Source organism: Ammospiza caudacuta, chromosome 1, assembly GCF_027887145.1.
Source record: "Ammospiza caudacuta isolate bAmmCau1 chromosome 1, bAmmCau1.pri, whole genome shotgun sequence".
Classification (NCBI taxonomy): domain Eukaryota; kingdom Metazoa; phylum Chordata; class Aves; order Passeriformes; family Passerellidae; genus Ammospiza; species Ammospiza caudacuta.
This window is the reverse complement of record NC_080593.1, coordinates 65654437-65680904: the sequence shown is the minus strand read 5'-3', so window position 1 is coordinate 65680904 and position 26468 is coordinate 65654437. Positions and strand designations below refer to the sequence as shown.

Genomic DNA, 26468 nt, shown 5'->3' with positions numbered 1-26468 from the left:
TTGCTGTGTACATGCTTTTATGGCACTTGGGGAAGAAATCAAAATAATTTTAAAATACAGAAGTCTTCATTCTATAGTTCTTCAGCATTTGAACATTTTGTATGTAGCTTGAAATGAGCAGCTATGAGCTGGAGGATGGAGCTGTGCCTTTATAACAGCTGTAGCTTGGAACATCTCAACATGCTGCCTTTGGAGCCCCTTGCCAAGTGAGCTCTCGATAAACAGAGACCTTGGTGCAGCCAGGGGAGGATGAAAGCCAGGGAGATACTGCTGGAAGTCTGGAACCTCAAAGCTCTGTCTTATTTATTAATAATACACAAGTGCAACTATTTCAGTACTTTATCTTCTCCAGATCTCTTACATGGAACCGTCTCCGCACAGGGCTGCTGTTAAATGCTGTTCTGCCCTCAGGAGGTGCATGTCACTAGCAAGGCTCTGGCTCAAATTGACCCAGCAAGTCATATTGTCTCCCAAGGTGAGTTTTTCCCATGTAGGTAGTTGTGGGGGAAATTTGAGACCATAGCACTTTAAAGTGTCATGGCACACACCCAATGGGATTACAACAGCTGCTCTGCAATTCTGAAGATAAATAAAAACTGAATGTTCCATGTGTTTCTTGCGAAGTTGTACCAGCTTTGGGTAGCAGATATTGGTACAGGAGCTGACTTACGTGTGAGAGGTGCCAAATGAAGCTTTGTGATCAATGCTCCTGAGCAAGAAGCATAAAGGACACACACTCCAATTACTCCCACAAACTGTGCTGTTGTTTTCTCATTTGGGATTTTGGGGTTTCCTTCCCCCCCCCCTCCATTGCAACATTCAAAGCATCTTTGGAGAAGACAGCATTTCAGCAAACAAGACCTGACTTTTTCTGCAGTATGATTAAGTGGCGTGTGGAGTTCCAAGTTTTCCTGTTGTTTCCTTTACACTCTCCACAGCAGCTTACAAAGACATGACACAGATACTCCTTGCAATAAAGTGTACTCGACCTACAAACATTGAGCAACACAAGTCACAGCAGTGCTGGATGGTTCAGCAAAACTTTCATAGCAGGGCATGGTCAACTACAATTCAAGCAATGCCTCTGAAGAAAGAAGTGGGTGGACAAATCAAAGCTATCCTTGCATTGATTTGCATGAATTTTTTTCTTACATATAAACCAACTGAGGCTTGTGTAGGGGTGTACAACACTGCAGAGGTGGGCTGCTGCTCAATTTTCAGAACAGGTAACATAATTTTATTTAAAAAACCACAAACCCCCACGGATTGGAGAACCCCTCCTAGCTGCCAAAGTCCATCAGCCTTTGCTTGTTGCTGTACACTTTGCTTTGCCAAGACAGAACCAGGCTCCCAGCAGCTTCAGGCACAGCCTGCACCAGGCCAGGCTCCTGCCTGCACTCAGACCTCACAGCTTTCCAACACTAAACAGGTTATGTTTACAGAAGGCATACGATTTGGCCAAATTCCACCACTGCCATATAACCGGTTTCAAGCCCTACCTTGATTAGAGTTCTAATACTGGAATTATTTTTATAAGCAAGGTCTAATTACACAGTCAATTTAATTACAAGGACCTAGAGCTCATGCTTGCCTATTTTAACAGCTTGATCATGTTGCATGTTTTAAATCAGATTTCTGTATTAACATCTATTTATATTAATTTACAATCCATTTCAGCCAGCTGCCATAATGGATTAGATGTTACTAACATAATATGGTTGTAATCTTGGCACGCAAAGGTTTGCTCAAGTACCACTGTATGCTGGTACAATAGCTGGACAGTGTTCTCTGAGCACACTTGTACACCCACTCCTTCCTTTTCACTGCACAGCACAGCCCTGGAAGTGCTGAAGCACCATCTCTCCAACAATGTAAAAGGAGTTAGCAAGTCTGAATAGTTCCAACCAAAACATTGACACCAACACATCTGTAATCAAAAACTTGCTAGACAGGACTACTGAAACTCCAACCCTCTTCTCTCAAGCTGCATTTTTTAATTTCTCTCATTCCGCTGTAATATACCTCCAGGTATAGTGCCCCAGATTTGGGGAATTTATTGTAGAAAATATTCTTCACAAGGTCAATTTGGAAGGCTATGCTACAAGTTTGAATATGTCAGCTGTTCAAAAGTTCACTGTCTGTAACAAATGTCAGTTTTCTTCCCTCCTTTGCATGCACTTGAGAAAACCTCATTACCTCAAACGTGACAAAATATTCAAGACTCTAAACATGAAAATACTGCATTGTGTTTTCAGTTCAGTAATGCCTCAGATGAATATCAGAAGAAAATCGTCACAGCAATAACACAAAGATTTTTAAAGTCCTTTATTAATCTGAATATAAAAAAGACAGAAGCTGCCTACAATATAGGACAAAGCTCTTGCTTCATGAGGAAACAAAATTTTCTTTACAAAGTGAAAAAATAAATACCCTCTTAGAGTAAGGTTTATATGCTAATGTGTCATAAAAAAGTAGAGTTTTAATATTTTGACAAAATGTCTGTGCAAAGAAACAGATGCATAAACACACATTACTGCTACATTAAGGCAATATGAAAAGTATAGTCAGAGAATTTCAGTAAAGTGACAGTGTACTTTTCTAGCTTTGATTAAGCCAGTATTGCACCCAAACATGGTCTCCAGTTCTCTCTGTACCCTGGAGAAGACACTAGGAAACCAGAGCCCAAAATGCCCAAGTAGGGGGAGTGGAAATCAAAAACATTTTATTGGGTAAGTAATTTCCTGCTAACAATGCTAACTGAAGAAAGCATTTAAAATTATACAAAACCCTTATAGATTACTGGTGTATGTTTAATAGTTTAAAATCAGTCTCCAAAAATAAAGCCAACTTGAAGAGCAGTTGCCTGCAGCTTCCAAGACCACCAGCCAGAAGTAGACTGTGGGAAAACTGGGAGTACCCTGCCCACTGAGACTGTGAATGAACTGCCATAGCAGTGCTTCCACAGGACACTGGCAACCACAAGACTTTCCTGACCCACCCTCAATACTTGAAGATTAACAATCTTGTCCTCCCTTTCCAAAGCTATTCCCTCAGAATTGTTTTCTGTGTAATAGAATTCTGAGTTAAGCACAGCTGCTTATTGAAGCCTTGTAACTTCAGTTTAAGAACTATTTTTTTAAAAAGAGATCTCTCCTCTTAAAAGCAGTTTACTAAAAGCAGAAGCTATGAGCCTTACTAAACTGGTATGTGTAAAAGCAAGTCTTACTATTAAAATAAACAGTGCAACTGTACTAAGAAAGATTTAGAGCATGTAAAAGAAAAGGCTGTGTTGCTTTTGCCAGGTACATCTGCATGTGTCCACCACATTTCTCCAGGGTTACCGAGCTTTGTGGCAACACTGCCGTGCTACAAACTTATGGATCATTCTTTAAAGAACATGAATCAATTACACTTCTACTCTCAGAAGATGTCCCAAACCATTTAGGACATGCTGAACAAAGAATATTTATGTTAAAAAATGCAGTATATTTTTTTTTTTTGCTTCTGATCGTGCATAGGTGCCAGAGTGATTGCCTTCTTCACAATCAATGGTTGCATTTGTTATTAGTGCAGTTTGAAGAGTACACGATGCGTTTGAAGTGTGTACGGAGATCATATCACAGTCAGATTGAGAAGACTGGTGTGGGTTGGCAAGTACACGTGCTGGACATGCTCTACACGAGATCTGCAAACAGGACACGACTGGAAAGGGAAAACATTGGGAAATTAGTTTACTTTGTGTTTTGGGAGTCTCTGCACTTCCTGGAGATTTTACATACACCGTAACAGCATTTTTTCCATCATCCTATATTTAAGACAGGGTATGGCTGGAAGCATGCAGCTCATTCTTAGCCTCACCACAAATTACATTAGCACATCATTTAGACAGAATGCTCTCTGAAATTAGTTTGCCACAAAAAAATTTTAGTAGTTTTACTAGACCATCAACACAAACATATTAATCTATGACCATCAAATATCAAAAAAAAATCAAACCTTCCACACAAAATGGTAAGTCATAACTTAATAGCACTGCATTTACCTGTAACTGGGAAGCACAGGACTTGCAGCAAACTGTGTGGCCACAGGGACAGAAGGTTGAATTTATCTCTTCTTCACAACACACCATACAAAGCATGGACTCCTTCAGCTTGCGCAGCTTCTCTTGCAGGGCTTTTGTCTGTTGGCAGCTGAGACCCTCGCAGTTGTCACAGTTCATGCTGCTTTCTGAAGACTTAAGAGGGGAACTTGGTGGGGTTTGATCACTTCTTGAAACAAGATCCACAATGCCAGCATTATAAAGAGCTCGCCTTGCATGATCATAAACTTCTTTTGATGTTCTTTTAATATCAAAGACGTATTTTTTACCAAGATTAATGTTTTCATTCAGAAATAGAGATGCTAGGTGACCCTTTAAGTCTCGACTATACTGCATCATGACAGCACTGGTGACAGTGTCACACCTATAAAGCAACAGGACAAATGCAAACTTTGTTAGTTAATACCAATACAAGATCCTACAGTAATTTGTTCCCAAAGTTGAAGTAACAGCACTGAAATTAAAGCAATTTAAACCGTCTGAGGTAATATTTAAGCTCTTGAATGATCATCTTTGCATGAAAATTCTCCTTTGAAAAGTGTAAAATGGAAAGTGACAATTACTTTACATCTTCAAAATGTGAAGTGTCTGGTAAAATGGAGTCAGCCTATGAAAGGGACTTAAAAGAATTATGCTAACAAAAAGCAAACAGTTGCCTAATCCACAGTTCAGCCTGGCAACACCTTTCTGCATGGCATTTCCAAACATTGCCCTAAAGAATTCCAGTTAAAAGTCTTTGGCTCTCAATTTTTATCATAGAATCAAGTAATGTTTTTAACCCAATTTCCACCCAGTACCTTACATGCTAATATTATGCCATTCTGAAGGGAACCAGTGTAAATGGGAGTATAGAGAATTAAGGCATTTGTATTTGCCACTGTGCATTTCAGCCACCCTAACCATGCTTGTCACATATTTCAGTGATCCAGTTGAATTTTCAGAAGCCTATTAAGGCATATCACTTCTCTAGGCAACACAGGAAGGAAAGCACAAACAGAACAGAAGGACTACAGCCTCACAGGGCCTAAAGTCCAAGATCTAAGCTTATAGCCAAATGCTATTGCCAAACTAAAATTCTGCTTAAATTAAAATCAAACTGCAAAGAACAGAAAATTGTAAGCAGATACAAAGATCAAGAAGTAATTGAAATTAGGATGTGGTAGTTAATTTCAAGAAAACACTAAGTGTGTTAAAGTTTATACTTTGAAATGCTGTTATTCACAGTGGGAAAATTTTGCTTATTTTTCTTGTTAGTCCTACCCCACAAAATGGAAAGTAGCAAAAACCTGTTCAGCTTCTGGACTTAAGAGGAAAGAGAGGCTGCAAAGACAATGGAATTTTGCAGACTATTTCCAAAGTGCAGTTAGACTGCTGGCTGCTCAAGCACTTAGATCAAACACTGGAGAAGAGCAGCAGCACATGACTCTGGGGGCAATACTGACCTGTAAAATGCATGTGTCTCTGTAATTGCTCTGTAGAGTCCACTTGCTGCCCTTGTACTGATCATCTTAAACAAGAGAACCACACTATTACCAGACTCCTTGGTAACAGTCAGATATACATTCTTTCCAGACTGAGTTGCCATTTGAACAACAGGATAAGCAATCCTATAAATTAATGTCAAAAAAAGAAAGGTTATTTAGTTGTTAAGGATTAGGGCATTTTCCACTAACTATTACAGTGCATTTTTATCAGAAGTTACAATGATTTCTAATGGTAGTCAGCAATGCTGATTAAAGATGCTGGCTCAAAAATATTAATAAAAATCAAGATTATTAAGGTCACTTATTTATCTTGATTACAAGCAGGTACTGCTCTCAGACCCTACATCCCAATAGTCTCTTTTAGTCATTGTCAGAGCCATTTTGTGTATTGATGTGAAAACTAGGGGTGTGCTCCATGTTTCTGAAAAATTGATCATGCAAACAGTTTCAGGAAACACATACCTGTTGATTGGACTGAAGTCATCTTTGCAGATGGATATGCCTTCAGGTCCAACACCAATAAGGAGTTTTTGCCCTTCACTGTCTCTCACTGAGTGCCACTCTACCCCATAGTTCTCCAGTGTTGTAACAATCTGTAGAATCTGGTATTCAGCAGATGCTTGACTGAGACCTTCTAGCTCCTTGTGCTTTGTAATAATGCTGTTGATAAAATGATTAAGGATAGGTGAAATAATTCAAATATCTGCTGTTACTGTCAGCAGCTTTAACACGGGTTTTTAGATGACCTAGTTAAACAGATTAGTAAATGCTCCTGACCTGCTTTATCTGTCTATAGATTTCCAGCAATTATGAACTGGAAATTGTTGAGAATTACCAAAACATCCTAAGAATGTCAAGGAGAAAACATTGTGCATTTGCTTAGAAATGAAAAAGCTACATGTAATCAAAGCTTTCCAAATAACACCATCAGCCCCAACATATTTCCCTGAGCTACCACTAAGTTTATAGTTAAAGAAAACACTACAGAAAAGTATGAAACACAATGTTTCCTGATATTCAGGAGCTATGAAGATGTTTCAGAATTCTGTTTACTTTTCAGAGTAAGGGTACTAAGCCAAATAAATTCCTTCATTCACAAGTACAGGTCTAAGACAGACTTAAAATTTAAATACCCTGCTCCAGATACTTAAATATATCTGTATTTCCTCACCTACCAGAGATTTCCTAAGAAAAAACCAACCAACCAGCCAAAACTTCACCTCATAACTGAGCTTAAAAATTGAACTGAAATCAGAACATCAAACATTCAGGTTGGAGATTTTGAACTCCAAAGCTATTACTGTAAAATTACTCATTTACACTATATCACCAGCAATTAAATGCATAACAAAATCTTCTGCTGTTGGTCTCCAAAAAGGAAACTAGATCATTGTGCTTTTTACCTCTCCAAAATGGTAGTGGTGAGCTCTTTTGCACACAACTCCTCATAATTGTACTTGGCAGTGTTCTGGTTATAATCTCCAAACTTCATCTGTGCCAACAATGCACTAAGTTCAATTGCATGCTCTGAAGAACACTGAAGATTACCAGCAAGAAGATCTTCTTTTATATGCAAGAAAAACATATGCCTGCAACACAATCAGAAACATTTGCTCACACAGTGTTACATGATATCTGTAATCAAGACAAGTAACAAGTAACATCCCAGCTATGTTTGGTAATCAAGAATTTGCAATGAATGCACCAAGGAGATGAAGCCTGGCATGAGGCAAAGAAAAGGCCCTCCATCTTATTCTTTACTTACTCTTAAAAACAAAGCTACAACTGAAGGCGGCATCTAAAATCACTGCTAAAAGAAAAGAGCACTTCACCATCATCCTGAATATCTCAAGAATAAGAACTGCTTTAACTCCTAAGGCCACTCAGTAATTTCAATTTAGTGAGTAAAGTATCAATGAAAGATTTCAATTTGTTTCCCATGTTTACATTTTTGTTGTGACTTACAGGTTATTCTTCATTTCACAAAAGCAAATTTGGGAAAAGCATCTGAAAACATTCACACTTCTGTTATGCAAGAGGGGAAGCCATACTCTCTCTGCACACTGGAAATGCCCCTGCCCCTACAGCCACGGTGTTTTTGCCAAGAACAGGATTAACAGAGCAACTTGAAATACCTGCAAAGGCATTGGGGAATGAAATAGAAAAACAGCTATGGTGTAAGCATTTGTCAGATCAACCTTTGCACTTGAGACCAAGACAGGTTTGACAGCTTGCTGAAAACTCAAAAAGCTGCTCTTCATTATCTAATAGGTTACTTGACAGACAAATCAACATTTTCACCAACATTAACAGCAACATGTCATAATCCCCTATGGGTTGGCCTATCTTCTACAGATCATCCTTGTTTTCCTTCAGGCGACACAATATAAATTTTTTACCATTTAAGGCTCAATGTATGTATGGAAGCCAGATGGAGTATTATGTATCACAGAAAAAAATCTTTCAATAAATGAAGCCTAGCACCCACAGGGATGTGTCTTGGCTTCCACAGGAACACAACATTTACTCTTCTAAAATGAAGTCAAATCTACTTTTAAGAAAAGCTTTACTGAAGCTCTGTATTTAACCTCTCATCACTGAAGTTGAAGATGCTAATAAGTGATGAGCTTTCCTTCCAATTGGAATTTTGAGCCTTACATATATTGTTGTAGCATTCTATAATTCCTCTGTACAACAAGGCAAATAAGACTTTTTTCAGAATTATTAGTAAATACAGAACTCACAAAAGTTGAGTTCTTTCTTAGCTCTGTTGGTAAATGTTGCAACTAAGAAGATACCAGCCCAAAAGAAGCCTCATATCCACAATTTTTTGAATCAGGACAAAAGAGAATTGGTATTAAATTGTCCTGTAAGCTTTCCTACAGTCCACTTCCTGCAAGGATTCACAGCTCCAACACTTCCCTTTGCAAACCATTTGTCATGCTACAGCATCATGCAAGTTGTGATGCAAGTGCCTCATTGCATCACTCTCAAGTCTAAACATCAACCCACACCCTTCAGCAGTTCTAGAGGGGGGTCTGGTGGAAGCCAATGTCCTCACACTGTGCAGGACACAACTTGAGGTGGCAAGGGGACCAGACCTTCAGAGAGAGTTGTGTCCACTGTCAGCAGGTTATTCCTTCTTTAGGCTGTTTTTTTTTGAGAGTCAAACCACTGCTCCCATGTGTTTCTCCTACCTTGCAGAGTCACAGCTCTTTGGGCTTGGGGCCCAGAAGGGCATATCTCTGGCCTTTTAAGATTATTTAGTTGTACAGACTCTTTTTTTGTGCTCAGCACATAGATTTAAAGAATTCAGTATAAATTAGGAAAACACCAGGGCCAAAATAAATTAAAATACTAGGCCTTTCCCTAAGTCTAATCAACATTTCATAAAATAAACAGCTTCTCATGCACTCTTGATCCTCTGACAATACTAGAACAGGATTTCCAGTCATTTTAAGTACTAATTAAACAATTTCAAAGAAAGATTAGACTTTTTTTCTCATTAGCTAAAACACATTTACAACTACCATACCTAAAATATTGTATATTCAGGGTTTTTTTCATATGACAGCACTGACTACACAGGGTAAAGTCAAGAGTTCTCCCCTTACTGGGAAGAGTTTATTGACACCTCAAAGGGAGCTGAAAACCAAAATATTGCTCCTGCAAATACAGATGAATTACAGAAACAGCAGATGCATGGCTTGTCACATTCCATTACTACAAAGCCAGTAATGGCACAGGAAGACAAATGGGTTTAAAGCACAACGTGAAGTAGCATCACATCAGCTAATGTTCAGTAACTTCCCTTAACTGGCTCACAGCACATAAGGGAAAACATCTCACAAATACTCAGCTACTTTGCATTTTTTTTTGATAAATAGAACAAACAGCACGTATAAAGGACGGTTATTGCAAAGTAACTAACTAGCTATGCAAATTCAGTCCATCTGCACCTAAATAACCTAAACTGCACCCATAACAGGGCAGTGAAGGACTTCACACTGACCTGTTAGAGCAGATGGCCTGAACCAAAGGTAGCAGAGAATGTGCTACCTGAACTGTGTGTGTGTGTGTGTGTGTTGGTGGGATTTTTGTTCCTGCTGCAGAGTGCACTCCTTCAAAGTTATATTAATATCCATTGTAAAATCATTCCTCTTCAAAGGTCCAAAACATGACACTAGCCACAATCTGATAACAAACAAAGACTTAATTGTTTTTAACACTAAACTAAACAAAGTCTTTTGATCCTTAAAGAAAAAGGCCTAAGAATGTGATTTTATTGCTGAATACAGTCAAGCAAAACTAAAGCATCAGGATCCTTGATGCAGTTCCTTATCTAATTCTGCAAATCCTAAAGGACCCATTAGACTGTCTTGTAGAAAACCTGCTCATATCACAGATACTATTAGTTACAAGAAAGGATTTATCTAAGTTTTTGTAAATTAGATTGTGACCTAATCACTTCATACACAATCCACCATCCTGTCTCTCTTTTGGAACCTTTAGATATGATTAAAAAAAATTAAGACTTTTCTCACCTCTAAAGATAGTCAGGTTGAACAGTAAAAGATACATTTTTTCCAAGGAATTATTTCAGCACTAGTACTTTAGACTTACTGGAATTCTTACATAGCAACTTTTAGAACAATGAACTGTTAAAACTAAAAACTGGACTGTTTTTACATTCCCTAAAGGTTGCATTTCCAGCATTGCTGGGAGAAAAGCTGAAGTTTGTCCACCACATAAGAAACGAAATGTTTTTGTTTCTGCATCATTCACACTTCAGTTGCACTTGATACATTAATATTACATGTTACAAATTTGAGAAGTGAAGTCAGACCAAAGGTATGTCTGACTGTTCCTACCCTCCACCCCAGCCCCAACAATCCCTTAGCACATTCTGCAGCTTTTTACTACCCTCGCCGAGGGTTTGTTTAGTCTTTAAATCTCCACAAAGTTCAAACTCTGAACTTTGCCCATCAACTGCTGTGACTCCTTGTCATCCTAACACCTGCCAGACACCTTGGGACATTGATCAACCAGCGGCAGCTTTAAGGACAAACAGAACTTCCCGTGGCACTTATAGCCCAAGTTCTGTACATGTGACAGCATGAGCACAAAAGACAGTCTGTGTAACCCAAAATTGCCTTTTCTGCCCCTCTGAACCCCATGCTACCTACACATACCTGTGCATTCAATTGTGGAACATTTTCCTCTGAGTTTGGCAGCTCAAAACACTACCTAAGCACACTGACTAGAGGGCAACACATTAAGTTTGCTAAAGCTACACTCCATCAGTCACTGCCCAGACAGATTTCTTCCTTTCCAAAAGAACAAAGAGCAGTTCTGCAATTAGAACAAGACCAGATTTTCTTCAAGCATTAGCTACACTGGTGATTTTATATTCATTTTGCATCCTTATTTTTGGATCCATGTTCTGCATATAATTTAAGATTTATGTACTTACAAAACAGTAAAATCAAATGTGGTGTGATTAATGTATTGCAGTTGGATGTAAATAATTTGATACAAAAACTGTAGAAAGGGGAGGTTGCAAGATTTCAGCAGATGGTCCATTTCACAAAAATGTATAGCTATCAAACCAAAGCCACATACCCAGATATCAATCACATTAATTGCTTTTTGCCTCCCTCTGAAGCAATTTATGCAGGCTGACAACACTGAATACTGCTACCAGAAACAGACATCAGTACTTCACAATGGAATTCCAAGAGGGGGCAAATCACCTAGACTGTGTTCATCCAAATGAACTGGCAGTAACAACTCCACAAAAAAATACTATAAAAAATACGTGTAACACAAGATCATATTTTCTTTTGTAACTCATTGAAGACAATTATGTGTATTAGGAATCAAGGCTCTGCAGCACTACTAGTAGTTTCTACAAATATTTTTTAAGCAAAACAAGGGAAACGGAGCAAAATGGTAGCTAAAAAATTTAAGCTCTAAATTTAACTGTCAGTGGAGGAAGTGACAAACCCCAATCCTTCACCAAAGAGGTGTCTGCATATGACTAATGACCTCTAGAATCACAGCCAAAAGACCTCATTCTCTTGCCAGACTACTGGCAAGAATCTTGGCATGCCTCCCAAGGAACTACCTGTTCTCTTTGGGGTAGATGCTCCTTCCTACCGTGCAGTACATTTACTGCTCTGTAGTCTAAAATCAAAATTAAGAGGGATGATTGTTCTCTCTAAAAATATATTGATAAAGATTTCTAAATCTATAGAAAATAATTCTATTTTTAAAAGCAGACAAAGCCACCCTACCTTAAAAAAAGCAATGTTTTTTTCTTTTTTTATGCTCATTATCTATGTTGTTCATTGCTCATAACAGACTGGATAAAAGGTTACCAGCTGCAATTAACTCTGACTTAGACAAACAGATCCATTAAACTCACCCCAGTGTCAATCACACACGCTTTCATTGCCTGGTAAACAAAGGCCACACCATTGCTGTGCTGGCTACCCAATGTTATAGGATAAAAAGCAAGAAAACCATCCTGTTGTATGTATCTGACTCCTCAACACATCTAAGGCCACTCTTATTTTTAACTAGTTCATCAATACAACTGCACAACACAGCAAAAATTGTACTTTGAAAATATAATTCAAATACTGGCAAACGTCACACAACTTTTTAACAACCTCAAAAACAATAATTGCCACTTTCAAGGTTGGCAAAACACAGCTCTTTTGAACGCTTCATGATACTGTGTGGCTCGCTAGAATTTGACACATTTTGTAGCTTACATGTGAATATTTGGCTTTCAGTCGCGCTACACAAGACAAATAATGCTGAACTGAAAACCTAAGCCCATCATTCTCCCAGGCTGCTGCCGGGCACCATGGGTGCACGTTTCCAGGCTCCACAGCAGCCTGCGGCCGATGCCCGGAGCTCTCTGCCCAGGGCAGGGGCGCGCTGTCTCACACCGGAGCTGCCTCCCGCGCCGCGGCCACTCCCGCTCCCTGCCCCGGACACCGGCACCGCTCCTGGGCACCGCCTCCCGGCCCACCCCGGCAAAAAGTCTCCTGAGAATTCCCACTAGCGAAGTATAATCCTTTCTCTAAGCCCTAGCTCCTTACTGCAATTCAACACTTCACAACATTTGATACGTAAACCACCCACAAGTCATTCAGCAAAGGAGTGAAAAGTAGGTTTGCTTTTTTTCCACCCCTAACTGTTGCACGACCTATCAAAGAAATACGAAACAGTGAAAATGAACAAGACACAAGCCAGAGTTATGATCTCGATCTTGGCCCATCACATGTGTCTTTGAGCAAAGAGGTTACAATCCTTTTCAAGCCAGTGTGATTTTCCATGCTAAAGAAAACTTATAGCTAGCTCTTCAAATTCCTCTAAAGCAGCACGCTGTTCACATCTCAGACTTGTCTGTAAATCTCTGACAGCAGCAGATTAAATTTGAATGACATTCTTGCACTGAAGCACTTTTATTCCATTGAAAACAAGTCTAAACTATGAAATCATGTGGTGCAGTTCAGTACCAGGTAGTCAAATAAAAAACCTAAAAGTTGAGATCCAAAGAAGAATAAACTGTTTTTAACCATGTTGTAAAAAAGTGCAGTAGAAAGGGTTTCTCCACGCACTTCTCAGATTCCCAAAACATTTAGTGAACGTGGTTTGTTGCCACAGTGGTCAGAGGTAAAATTATAACCTGCTGTCTTTGTGCTCTGTAGCAAGAAGGCTGCCTTGTATAAGAATATTAAAATTTGATGCAATCTTCCTCTGGGCTGATAAAGATAACAGAAGCAGAGGCTGACATTCTGTTGCCAGATTGGATTTCACAGCATGTAGAAACCTGAACATTAAATTGCTACAAACAAACATACACCTGAGTTTTAAACTCCAGTGCAAGGCAAGGGTCTCCCACGAAGCACTAACACTGGGGTTGACAAAGGTTCCTAAGGATACAGAAAAAACCCTTTGCTTTTTCACTCAGTCACAACGCTTGCCACTATAATCATGATGAAGCACATCAACAAAATTTAGAATTACTTGCAGCTTCTCAGATTTCAAAAGCGGTCTCAACATGCATCTAATTTATATGTAAAAACAGGATCAGAAGCTGCAAGCAAAAGACTGGAAAACTTCCCCAGTGTTCTTCACACACAGGACCACAAGGCAACAGCTCTGCCAGAAACACCCCACACATCAAATATGGACACAACAGCTGAAGGAAACGAAGGATACCCATCACTTTCTTCATCAAGACTTTGCAGATAAAGATGAAACAATGTGTCAGCTTTAATTGTACAGCTAATCCTTGCAAATCTATGATATACTTATTGATTTTTGAGTTTGGCAACAGGTTTACAAGTTTTTAATCTTCTCCTTCATGTTTACACACACACTAAGTATGAATTCACAGTTACACACATATGTAAATCCTCAAGCAGACCTAAGTAGGAAAAAAAGCCAGTCTACTAAAACTCAGTGTCAACAATCTAGGAGAATAGACATTTACCACAGACACTGGAATTCTAGACCTGCTACATGGGGACTACTGGGCATATACAACTAAAAGGCAGTTATTACAACTTGACATAAAACTTGTATTTGGTTTTAATATATCTCTTCTGGTGCCTAAACCCGGGTTAATTTTTAAATTGTTTATTAAAAATATTAGTTTCAGAACAGTCTTAACACATAAAAGAAAGCCTGCCCCACCTACATCCTTTTAAGTCATCTTTACAGTGGAGAAATACTTGCTGCTTTGATGTAGGTGTACAAACTCTGTTACATTTTAGCTACACAAGCCAGTATTTGAGGCCCTTGGGGCATGTTTCACCAGTTCAACCTCTCTATTAACTTCCACCTCCTGCCAGGTCTTGCATAGACAGTGCTGAAGGCAGGGACACAGACATCTGTAAAAGTCTTGTGAAGTTGAACAAGCATTCATCAATGATAGCATAAAAATGCCACTTGGAGGTTTCCTCAGATTTTCACCCTGATTTGCTTTGTGAGCAGAGACACATCTGACATGCTCAGGGTAATCTCTTTTGCCTCATCAGGTATGAAATTGTGTGGCTCCTTTTGTTCAACTCAAATCCCATTTGTTATTTGGTTTTATACTTACCAAGAATATTTAAATAAGAGTTTCTTTAAGGAAAAATATTCCACCATATGCCATGGATAGCACAAAGTATTTCCTAAATAAAAGTATATCAGAACTGGAATTCAGTTTAAATGCATTTGCCTAACTGAAACTATTATCCAGAACAACCATGGTCTACCACCACAGCATTCTGAAAACTTCAACCATATTGATGAGCTGAAACCACTGCCCCCCAAAAGCCTCTCCCCTACACATTAGATCAAAAATTAAATTTAAAGCCTTTTTCCTATGAAATAAACATTAAATCAGACTGTCAGCCTCTGACCAAGTTCTTTAGACATTCTGTGCAAAAGCACCGCGTTGTACTCATGGTCTTAATTCTGAAAGTACTAAGTTAATGATTCTGAGAGTAACAAGCTCAGGTGAGTAGTGAAAATGGGTTTTGGCATTATCATACAGACACTAGATTTCAATTGGCCCCATTCCTATTAACTGTACCATCCAAAACTAACAGGAAAAAGTAGTTGGAAGGTCAACATTAAATACACATGTGTACAGCATTCTTTAAAGATAATTCCATTGCAATTCATGTGGTAATCAAACTCAAGGAGAAAAAGCAAGTGTTCCCTACTAATTTTAGAAGACTATTCCTTCTGATTTAATAACAGTAGGACAATTTAGTCAAGAGGACTTGCCACAGAAGCAGCCAGACAGCTGTTTCTTTTGTAGCCTCTAAGGACCTGTAGCTATATGAAAGTTACTGTAACATAATACCAGACAAAAAGGAATTCAGCAAGTTTTTTTGCACTGTGGGAGGAATTATTTCCTGCCTTTCTGTACTAGTGGTTCAGAATGACCTAGAGTAACACCACAGAACAGAGGTTACTATCGGACACAAAAATACCATATAAAAAGTTTGCTACTGTAACTTAGTTTCTTCCAGTTTCAATGCTAAGTGCTCAAAAAATTACACTCATTGCTTACTGGCAGCTACACGAAGCTTAATGTTGCAAATTTAATTAAATTTTTTATTAAAACAATAAACTTCAAAAACACTAAGATTTTAAAACTACATAGAAAAGTCACGCAAAATTACCATATGATAAAAAATAAAACCAGCATGCAATCACTTTTGTAAGTTACAGAAATTGGAAGCAAAATATTAAATGTGCTTACAACCGTATTTACTCACCTTGTCTGTTCCTGTAAGATAAGATGTGGCTCAACAAAAAACTTGACTCTCAGTTTCAATCGATAAGGGGCTAAACCATCCATCTGCTGGGAGATCCTGTTCCTCAAATTCAGCCATAGATTCTCCCCTTTGCTGCCAGTGAACTGCAGTCCAAAATAATCAACTTCTATAATCCCCAACCTTCTGCAAACCTGAAAGAATAAGATTATTTACAATCAGGCTACATGACAATGAAAAGTAACATCTGAAGTGGTCTTTCAGACTGCTCACTTAAAGAGCACACTCAAAATTCTGCTGTTAGCACCTTTATACAAGGCTTAATCACTCGGATTTTAGGTTGCATACAAAACAGCCCAGAAAAAAAATCGCTAAGCATGAACTAGGAATTTCTCCACTAGTCAAAATACACATGGGCTTCCACGGTCAAATTTCACCCTCAGGACAGACACTTCAGAGGGTCAGCGGATTTCCACGAGAGGAGAATATCTGCTCCTCAACATCGTAGCCAACAGCACTTGCTGGGCAAGGAGGAGTGACGAAGTACAGTCACCCACAAGTTTTACTGAGGTGCCAGCAGCACACCGGACTGTTCGTCCGTGTCCCCCCAGCATCCCCACGGCAGCCACAGCCAGGCGGTGGTGACGGAAAGGCGAGAATGCACCTGGCCGGCAGCTCCAGCCCGCTCGGGCCTGGAGAGGGCTGGATGCAGTGGGTGCTACATCCCCCGCCTGTGGCCCCACTCCTGTCCCCTCCCGGGGACACTTCCAGCGGGATTCAGTGGCGAGGCCCGGGCCTGCGATTCCCACGGGAGAGGGGCTGGAGAGCCCCGTGGCGTGAGATGCAGCACCTTCTGCACTCACCATGGAGAAAGGGTTGGGGAAAAAAAAAAAAAAAAGAAAAAAGAAAAAACCGGAAAATCAAAATAAGAAACCAAAACCGTAAGAGAAGCGGGGAGACTGCGGCGCTCCCCGCCCCCACCGCCGCGGCCGCCCCCGCACGGCCCAGCCCCGCGCCACCGCCGCCCCTCGCCTGGCGCCCGGGCCCCGCCGCGGGGAGAGGGCGGCGGGCTGCCAGGGCAGCCGTGCGGCCGCCGGGCACCAGCGCTCGGCAATGCCCCGTGGTCACCGCTGCGCCCGCCACAGCCCCCGCCCCGAGGGCTGGCGCCCGGCGGGCGGGCGGCGGGGAGAAGCCCCTCACCTGGTTGAGGCAGTCCTCGCCGTTGGCTTTCGCCTCTACCTCCACCTCCATCACCACCGCGTCCGGCCTGGTCACATAGCACAGCATGGTTGGAGACAGCCGGTTCCGCTGCTACCGCCACGAACACCCGGAGCGGCCGCGCTGTCGCTGTCGCCACGGGCTGAGCCCCGCACGCGTCGCCCGCCGCCGCCCACACCCGGACCCCAGCGGCGCCCGTCCCGCGCCTCTCGCCGCCTGCGCGCCGCCAGCGCCGCTCCCTCCTTATGTACCCTCTGCTGCCCCGCCCCGCCCGGGTCCGCACCTGCGGACCAATCAGAGGACGCCTCTCATGGCTGCGGGCCGCCGCCGCCGCCAATCAGCGCCGCCATGGCCGCGCGGGCCCGTGTTGTGCTCGCTCTCTGGCGCCCCCCGCCGTGCCCGCGGGGTCGCGAGGCGCGCTGGGGCCGGTGGCGGGGCTGCCTCAGCCCCCCTCAGCCTCCTTCAGCCCCCCTCAGCCCGCCTCAGGCCCCCTCAGCCTCCTTCAGCCCCCCTCAGCCCGCCTCAGGCCCCCTCAGCCTCCTTCAGCCCCCCTCAGCCCGCCTCAGGCCCCCTCAGCCTCCTTCAGCCCCCCTCAGCCCGCCTCGGGCCCCTTCAGCCTCCTTCAGCGCGCCTCATCCCCCCTCAGCCTCCTTCAGCCCGCCTCAGCCCGCCTCACTCCCTCTCAGCCCCCCTCAGCCCCCGTCAGCCTTCCTTAGCCCCCCTCACCCTCCCTCAGCCGCCAGGGCCCGGAGCTGCTCATCCTGGCGTTGTGTCCACTTAAATGAAAGCAAGGTGTGCTCTTCCAAGTGCAGGTGGGGGCCAAGCCTGCTGGGCAGGAACAATCTGTGATGCATGTGAGAAGAGGGCAGCCATGGGCTGTATGACAACCAAATACTGCCTTCACAGAATCACAGGATTGGTTAGGTTGGAAAAGACCTTTGAGATCGTTGAGTCCCACCTATGATGCACCATGTCAACTACTAGACTATGGCACTGAGTGTCATGTTGAGTCCTTCCTTAAACACCTGCAGGGGCAGTGTCTCCACCACCTCTGGACAGCCCATTCCAATGTCTAATCACCTTTTCTGTGAATAAATTATTTCTAATTTCCAAACTAAACTTCCCCTGGTGCAGCTTGAGACTATGTCCTCTTGTCCCATTGCTGGTTGACTGGTATAAGAGGCTGCTCCCCACCTGGCTACACCCTCCTTTCAGGGCACTGTAGAAAGTGATGAAGTCCGCCTGAGCCCTGGCTCATGTCCCAGCTTTCAAACACTCATTTTTTGTTAAATGCAAGATAAAATTCAAATTGATGTTCTCACTCCCATACTCTCTTTGGCCTCTTCAACTCTGTTATGAAGAATGCAAAACCCTGAGGAAGGTGGAAATTTGAAGAACGACCGGTCAAGCCCTGTCACGGCCTCCATGCACCACCATGCCAAGGGATACTGGAGATTTTACACTGCTTAGACTCTGTAGACATGAATCTCGTAGATGATTCCTAACCAGGGGAAGAACACTTGCACCAGGCAAGCCCTTGGAATTATGTGTTTGTCAAGCATACCCAAGGTGCATAAAGTGGTTTATGGCTGCTTTAACAATGTAAATTGAAACAACAGGGAGGACTAAGTACAAAATGCACGCTGTGTGTGTTGCCCAAGAGAAGTATAGATCAAAGACATACTGAGCAGTGCAGTGGTAAGGAACAAGTAGGCTGTCACCAGGCAGAAGACTGTAAGATATTTCAGCTTTTTCTCTCAGACAGTGCCCAAAGGGTTGCAGCGGGCACTTGTCACACGAGCTGTCTCCTGTGTGCAGACAAAGTAGCTGAACAAGTAGCTGTGACAGGAAATGGGGATCTGGAAACAGAGTGAAGTATAATAGGAAGAACAAACCATAGCACTAATGCAAGGTCACCACAGGGCTGAATATTAGCTTGTTCACATGTGTATGGGTCACTTGTTTCTGTTTCACAATTTCTGCTATGCTTGTCAGGGTTGTTAGTTTTTCCATTTTTAACAACAACAAAAAAATGCTCAGAACTGATGCTTATTCTGCTGGGAACTCTTGCACACAAGGTATATGGAGCTTGATCCATTTTGTTCGTGTGAACTCTAGAAGACCTCTCAGCTCTGAACCAGGCAGAACAGTAGCAGACAAATAAGGGTCAGGACACAAGATGTCAAACCTGAGTGGTGCCACATTTCACCTGCACACTTCCTACCTCAGATTTTCCTGTTCAGGTCTAGAGTGTTTAATTTGAAGAACTTACAGTCTTAAAGGACCAGATTCATAGAGTGGTGGGTTGAAAAAGAGAAGTAATATGAAAGAAAGATGAACAAAATTGCAAAATTAATTGCATCTCAACTCTGTGGTTTTCTGATGGAAAAAACCCAAACTCTTTTGGAAAGGCTTAATTATAAGGGGATTAGCTACTAACACAAAATTACCAAGTATTTTAGTATGGGGGGAAAAGCCTGTAGTTCCCACTTCTTGTTTATTTTTTGTTGGAGTGGATGCAGGAAATTAGATTTTAGTTCTATTTTAGTTTTACCTCTACATATTGTGGTGTTGTGGTATTTTGTGTCATTTTGATTTTTCTGTCATAATCAAAAAAGTCCTAGATGTGCTTTGAAGAAACACCAAAACTGCCACAATGACTCATGCCATTAGTGTTCTGATATCCTCTCCCTGACAGTAGCTCATATCAGATGTCACAGAAGAAGGTGCAAGAAATGTTTATACAATTGTGAGATAATAATGTGCTTGTATATTTTCTCTAACACTAAACAGTTAAAGCTGGCCTATACCTGATAGATGAGCCTTTACCTTTTTTATCCATTTTTCTTGTGTAGCAGAAATCAGTTCACTTTATGCTGGGCGTTGTCCAGACAAAGAGGAACTTACCCTTTTTCTATGTATTAATATCCATCCTGTGTTTTCCTTTTATCAGACTTAATGTAAATGCAGGTGTTCTTATTATGTCTGTAAAAGAGTTATCCTGCTTTGAAATCTGCTAAACTGTAAGCCACAAAAATAGCTTGTGGCAGAAAGTTGCGTAGATTGGTTAAGCCCTGTGTAAAACAAGCATTTCTTTTTGAGGGTGTAATCTGGACACAGCTGTCACTGAAATACATTTCACTTTGCAGTCTCTCTGTGATATTTTATTCATGCTGTACAGAAGAGAGTAAAGGACCAGGCCCTGTCTTTGCACACAGGAGACAGCTTATGTGACAAGTGCCCGCTGCAGCCCTTTGGGCACTGTCTGAGAGAAAAAGCTGAAATATCTTACAGTCTTCTGCCTGGTGTCTTTGATAAATTATCAACACTCAGTGAGCTACACTGTCAAACTGCTCATAGCATGGATGTTCACCTTTTGTGTATCATAAAAGAGCAATGTTTATCAACATGTCATCTCAATGCTGTATTTCACAAAATGATATGTACTGTATCACATAGATCTCTATGGTGGGTCAGCCTTTTGCTATGCTGTCAGTTTTGAGCATAAGTGAATCACCTTATATACATTTATGTATTTACATTTCTTTGCCTAACACTAGTTGATCATTTTTCCTAAATGTAATCTATCTATAAGGTTAATTATTTGTCACATCCTGCTTCAAATATAGTGCCTCCTTATCTTTGATACTTGAATGGAAATCCTGGGAAAAGCCTAATTGCTAGGAGAAGGGAAATAATGATTTCTAGACCTTTGAATTTAGTTCTCATCATGACAAGGTTGACCATAGTTTCCAAAGAACACTCATGCCTCTTGTTCAGATTTTTATTCTCAAGGCTTCCCAGGTGGTTTCCTCCAACCTATTGTCATGATACTCCGTCTTGTGAGGAATTCAGTAGCGTAGCTCTGGTCTTGTTACCCAGATGTTTATGCACGATCTTAGAAAAGATCCTCAGTTGTTGCTTATTGTCCATGGTGTTGACTCTGATCAAGTTCAGGATTTGCTGCCACAGAAAGCCAGGGTAAAAGGTTCAAAATACTCAGTTGCTGCTGGTGCTCAGGATGAGGCTTCATCAAGTATTTAGAAGTTCCTATTGTTTATCTATGCTGTTCATTTGTGGCAGTCACATTAAAGGCATGAATGAAGTGCTCAGCTCTTGGTGCCAAAGGTGTGCTCTGCTGACTGAGGGAGACAATAACCCAGACAAATGATGAGCCTACATAGAAGAGGCCTGCCCCTCTCTAGGAAAGCTAAGCACCAACAGACTTCTCACAGTGCTGGTGGTGTGTGGTGTCTTTTGTACTAATAAGAATGAATGGCTGCATGAGAAAATATTTCTAATTGGAATCCCAGTTTGTTGTAGCTGAGACAGTCATAATACAGAACAACACTCCATTTTCAGAAGGCTTCAAACCCAGTTTTATTACAGCATGCATGCTTTTTATACATTCTCACAAAACTCATAAGTTTACACTTTACTCATTGGTTAGGAAAGACAAACAAAGTGCTTATTGGAATAGAGAGTTGCAAGTTTCTCTTATTCATCCTTCTTTCTTTCTTGGTTTCTATGTCAATGACCTTGGTAGAGAATTCTTTCAGGGGTAAACATGGAACCTCTTATCAAACTTCTCTCTGGCTCTCAGAAGTCACTGTAAATCCTCTTCCACACCAGTTTATATCACAATCACAAGCAGTATGATGATGTAGATTCTGGGTTTCTGTTTCCCTATTCTTGTAGTTTGTATATGCTCTCCTGTTCTTTGTTGTTGTCCAACTTTGGCTTAAATAAGAGATATTAAGTAGGTTTAAATACATGGTTTGTTAGGCTACTGACACGTTGATTGGTTGCCACCATAGCAGAGTTATGAAAGGGCCATCTTTGCAAGCCCAAAGGAGCACAGTGGCAATGGCAGATAGGAAAGCAAAGTAAGGACTAAGGGGAAAGGAGACCCCCTCTGGTCCCTTCCCAGGGCTGGCCCAGCAGACGCTCAGCCCTGGTGTCCAGGTATGAAACCTATCAATCCATCTATGTGTGATGTGAGGCAGCTTTCCAGGTTACTAAGGGGACATGCTAGCTGGAGGTGTGGGGGACATAAAACGGTGCAGGGCAAGAACTTTTGGGGATTGCACAGAATTCATCACAGGTATTCAGAGGAGAAATCAAAAGCAGGACAAAGTAAGGGTTTAAGAGATTACAGAGAGTTGTCTAGTTGTGCTGTGCCCCACTCCTGACCAGCACAATCTGTCTTCTCTCTTCAATAACTACACCTTCGACTGCTTTCTAGTAAGGGGCTCTTTATTTCCTGTGTTTGTGGGGGTAGATGAGGTGCAGCAGCTGGGGTAAGTGTGCGTGTGATTGATGGCAAAGATAATGCAGATGAGTGGGTTGGGGGCAGGGATGGGTTTGGAGATCTCTGAGGGCCATCTCTGGGTGGGAGTGGCTGCTGGTATCTAGAGGCAAGAGTGCAGGAAAGGGACTATAAGGACCAGGGAAATCCCCAACAGCTCTGCATGTATGTGTGTGATGAGGATTTATACCAGCAGCTGGAGTGGGGCTGTGGCTTTGAGAGCTTGTACATCCAGGTGGCAGTAAATGGGGAGACCAGGATCCAGGAGCAGCTGCTGGACACACCAAAGTCTTCTGCTGGAAGGCTCCATCTTGTAGCTGTGTATATATATACTGCCACTTAAGGGCCTCTGTTCTCCTCAGCTAGAGCAGACAACAGGATGAAGCTGCTGGTGCTGTCAGTGTTGGTGTGAGCGGTCTGTGTGTCTTTCCACAGTCTGTATGGCCAGCAGTGTATATATGTGTTTTTGTGCTCTGTGTGTGTCAGCTGGGAATACACGTTCAGCCTCATTACAGGTTGGAGCTGGGGATGTGGATTGGCAGCACTCTTGCCTCTGTCAGACTGCTGAAGTAGGTATTTTCCACTAACACAAATCCTTAGAGAAAAGAACTGGAAACACATATCATACCATTGCTATTTTAGTCCTGTTTTCCTTTTTTTTTTTTTTTTTTTCTTTTTTTTTTTTATATTTTCTGGCCATCTCTTTGTATTCTGTATCAAATTGAGTAACCACAGACCAGGTCAGCACAAATGCAGTTTAGGATGATTTGAAATGAAACTGAGTGGGATCATATGATTGTAGTCAGTCTCTTCTGCTGTCTCCTCCCAGGGTAAAATTACTTTGTGCATGAACACAACAGCAGTGTCTGTCCTCCTTCTTGTCACTGTCAAGAGTGCTGGTCATGTTGCAAATGTGCATCACTCACGTGGATGATGATCTTCTGACTGAAGCATGGAGAGAAGCATAAAACTGAGAGGCTATTCTGACAGTGATGGTTGCTTAGGGGAAACACCATAATCCATCCATAAACACACAAACATATTTTTTTTCCTACCTAAAATATTCTTTTAGTGTTTGCACATACATCATGCCTTTGCCTGAACCTTTTGAAAAATATTCCTCTGCTCCTCACTGTCCATGGTGCATAATCGGCTTCTATGGAAAGAAGAGTGTGTCAGTGACTGACATTCCCACAGTGCTGCTTCTCCTTTACCAAAATAATGAATATGGAATAAAGTGCTGAGATTGACTGTGCAGCTAACAGGCTATAAGCTGATTGTTTTATGAAGCATTATTTTGTGGTCATCTCCAGGAGTTTTGATAAAACTGGTCTAGGATGTTTTACAAACATAACAACTATCCTGCCAGATCACACCAAGGATTCACATTGCCCTGAATCCTGTTTCTTGAGAATTTTGTCCAGTGGTAGATGACCTGTGCAACATTCACTTATTAATGTTTATATGCTGCAAAGTGCCCAAGGCAAATACCTCATGTTGTATCAAAGAGTATAAGAAGAAATTCTTACTCCCCATAATCCTCTCCAAGCTTCCCCTGTTTTGTAATTCAGGGATTTTTTTGTATTAGATAAATAATTTTATCTTGAATTGCATTTCATACTCCTAAACTTTCCCAATTGGAGACCAGAATTATTGTAGAAATCCTGTTCTTGTTGTTGGGACATATATCAACTGCTCATGAAATCTATTAACTCAGTTTAATAACTAATTATTTTATAATTGCTATCAGAAAGAATTTCCTCTGTCTGCACTTTTTCAGAAGCTCTAAACATCAAATCACCATTGAATTTGAGCTTGTTTTCTGGGTCATTGATTCCATTCTGAGCATTTTGCTTCCTTTAGTGCTTGGAAAATGGAGTCATCATTGATTATTTTCACGTTGTTAAAATGTGCTCTTGTGGTCTGGAATCAAAGCTTTCACAAATTAAATTCTCAGCAATGTTTGTTCCTACTACTGTCACTATAAGCTCATATATTAAAGCTATTTGCCCTTCCTCACACCACCTTCAGAACTGCCAAGACATTCAGAAAAATGAGCTGGAGTTTGAACAGATTAAAATATGAAGAAAGACTTGTATAATAGCTATTTTTCTATGTGTCAAATAACTGATAACCACAATATAAAAAAAATTTACATGTATCTCAGAAGGTTTTACATTGTCATAATAATAGTCAGTTCCACAAAGTAGAAAAAAAATGTAATTATAATAAAAAAGCCTTTAAAAAGACTTTTTCATTCTGCTATATCAGACCTGTCAAACATTGATTTTATAAATCTTGTATAACTCTTCTGTTTTTAACTCTGTCCATCAATCAATATAACTTTTGTAATGTGCTTTTATTACAAATAACACCTAACAAAGAGACTTGACAAAATATATATTTCTCCATTTTTAGTTGAGTTGATCAGTGCATTTGACCCAACAATGCCTGTACTAATTTCCATTGTTTCTTTCCTGCAAATGAATCCATTTTTTGTCTGAAGAAAATGCAAAATATCATCACTGGCAGAAAAATTGAAACAAACTTAACTGTGTCATTAAAGCTTGATATAACAACAGATAATATAAAATAGTAAAATAATGTAAACTCTCACAATCAAATGTTCTACTTATTTTTCTGGCTTTCTTGCCTTTTTTGAATTTTTTTTTTTTTTTAGGTTGATTTTGATCCATGTACATTTTCCTCATTTCACAGACCCTGCACATGCTGAGCTCAGATCCATCTTCACTTTTTAAGTATCTGTCTGGGCAATCAAAACCATGTATGATAGGCCACATGTACAAGCAAAGTGAATACTAATGACAACAATGGTTTAAATTGTAACTTTTTTTTTTTTAATTCTGAATTTTTGTCTTTGAAAATTCAGTAACTATTCAACAAACTAAACTACAATGATTTCAAATGGTTTACCAAAAAATGTCTTCTCATTGCCTCTTTCTCTCCTTTTCCTTGTTGCATTTTGTACCATCAAACAATCTTAGTGTGACATTTTACAAAAACATTAACTCTACCTCACTGACGTAGCCTAGGCTAATAAAATTATTAATAGCAGTGGTATTACATTACAAAAACCAAGAAATTAAATTTTCCTTTTATTATTGGAAAATTTAGGCTTCTTAGAGTACACAGAGTTCAGATGATGTCACACTGGTTATATGATTGCAGAAACACTGGAATTATGTGAGGTGAATTCCTCCAGAATTTTATTTAGACAAAAGGAGTGATTTCTAATTCTGCTGTTGTGTAATAATGGTCTGTCCTTTTGATTTTAGAGCTACTTATCAGATTTCATGACTGCATGTGCAGATCAAAAGTGTCACATCAAGTTTTAAAAAAAATATAAACTAACCTATGAATCATTCACAAAAGTCGGAAAGGGAAGTGTCTATTTTATGCCAAAAATGTAACAGTAGGTATTCCCCTGCTTGAAATTCCCCTTGTTTGAAATATTAATTCTGAGGAAAAGAAAATAATATAGTTACCATTATCAATTTAGTTTATATTTTTATTTCACTTGGAGTTTACAGAAATGGAAGAATTTTATTTAACGTAGCAATAACTTTTTAATGTTTAGTATCTTCAAAATATTTTATTATATTATTTTAGTCTATACCCTAATATCCTTGCATAAGTTTAATTCACACTATTCTTTTAAGCAATTGAATACAAAATTTGCTTATAGCCTAAAATGGATAGATAAGAAATACTTGGGCTATCATATATCTGTCTTCTGATACACACTGAGGAACACTGCTGCTAAATATTGTGTTCCCCAAGTGTTATTATTAAAAGAGCTTGTTTGAGAAGAAAGCATTTTATAGCAATCAACTGATTTACTCCAAGAAATAGTCTCTAGGAATTGATGTCCCAGTATTTAGCCATTGAATGTCTGAAACAAAGGCACATGAGCACAAATGCACTCTGATTGCACAATTTTATAAGCATATTTTTCAGGAAGGCATTTTCAGGGACTATTATCTTTCAATTGCAAGTATTTGCAGTCAAAACAATTACATTTTGTTCTAAATGTCAGCCAACAAGAT

The 26468-nt window shown here is 40.5% G+C and overlaps 1 protein-coding gene across 1 annotated transcript; it reads right to left on the bottom strand.

Annotated features, from left to right (window-relative positions):
- Positions 1 to 2319: 2319 nt before the first annotated feature.
- MYLIP (myosin regulatory light chain interacting protein) lies at positions 2320 to 17283 on the bottom strand. The gene is made up of 7 exons (XM_058807396.1): positions 17076 to 17283; positions 15879 to 16069; positions 6987 to 7172; positions 6046 to 6243; positions 5542 to 5706; positions 4043 to 4463; positions 2320 to 3702 (listed from the first exon to the last, which is right to left on the bottom strand). The coding sequence occupies exons 1-7, from the start codon at positions 17160 to 17162 to the stop codon at positions 3613 to 3615; spliced, it is 1338 nt and encodes a 445-aa protein (XP_058663379.1). The 5' UTR covers positions 17163 to 17283; the 3' UTR covers positions 2320 to 3612.
- Between the last annotated feature and the right edge of the window lie 9185 nt (positions 17284 to 26468).

Bases quoted from the DNA above. Each gene is read 5' to 3' on its own strand.
- MYLIP (XM_058807396.1), bottom strand. From the start codon at position 17,162: ATGCTGTGCTATGTGACCAGGCCGGACGCGGTGGTGATGGAGGTGGAG. The intron at 7,173-15,878 runs GTGAGTAAATAC...ATTGTGTTGCAG, and splicing joins ATCTTACAGGAACAGACAAG to GCATATGTTTTTCTTGCATA. The intron at 6,244-6,986 runs GTAAAAAGCACA...TTTTATCAACAG, and splicing joins ACCACTACCATTTTGGAGAG to CATTATTACAAAGCACAAGG.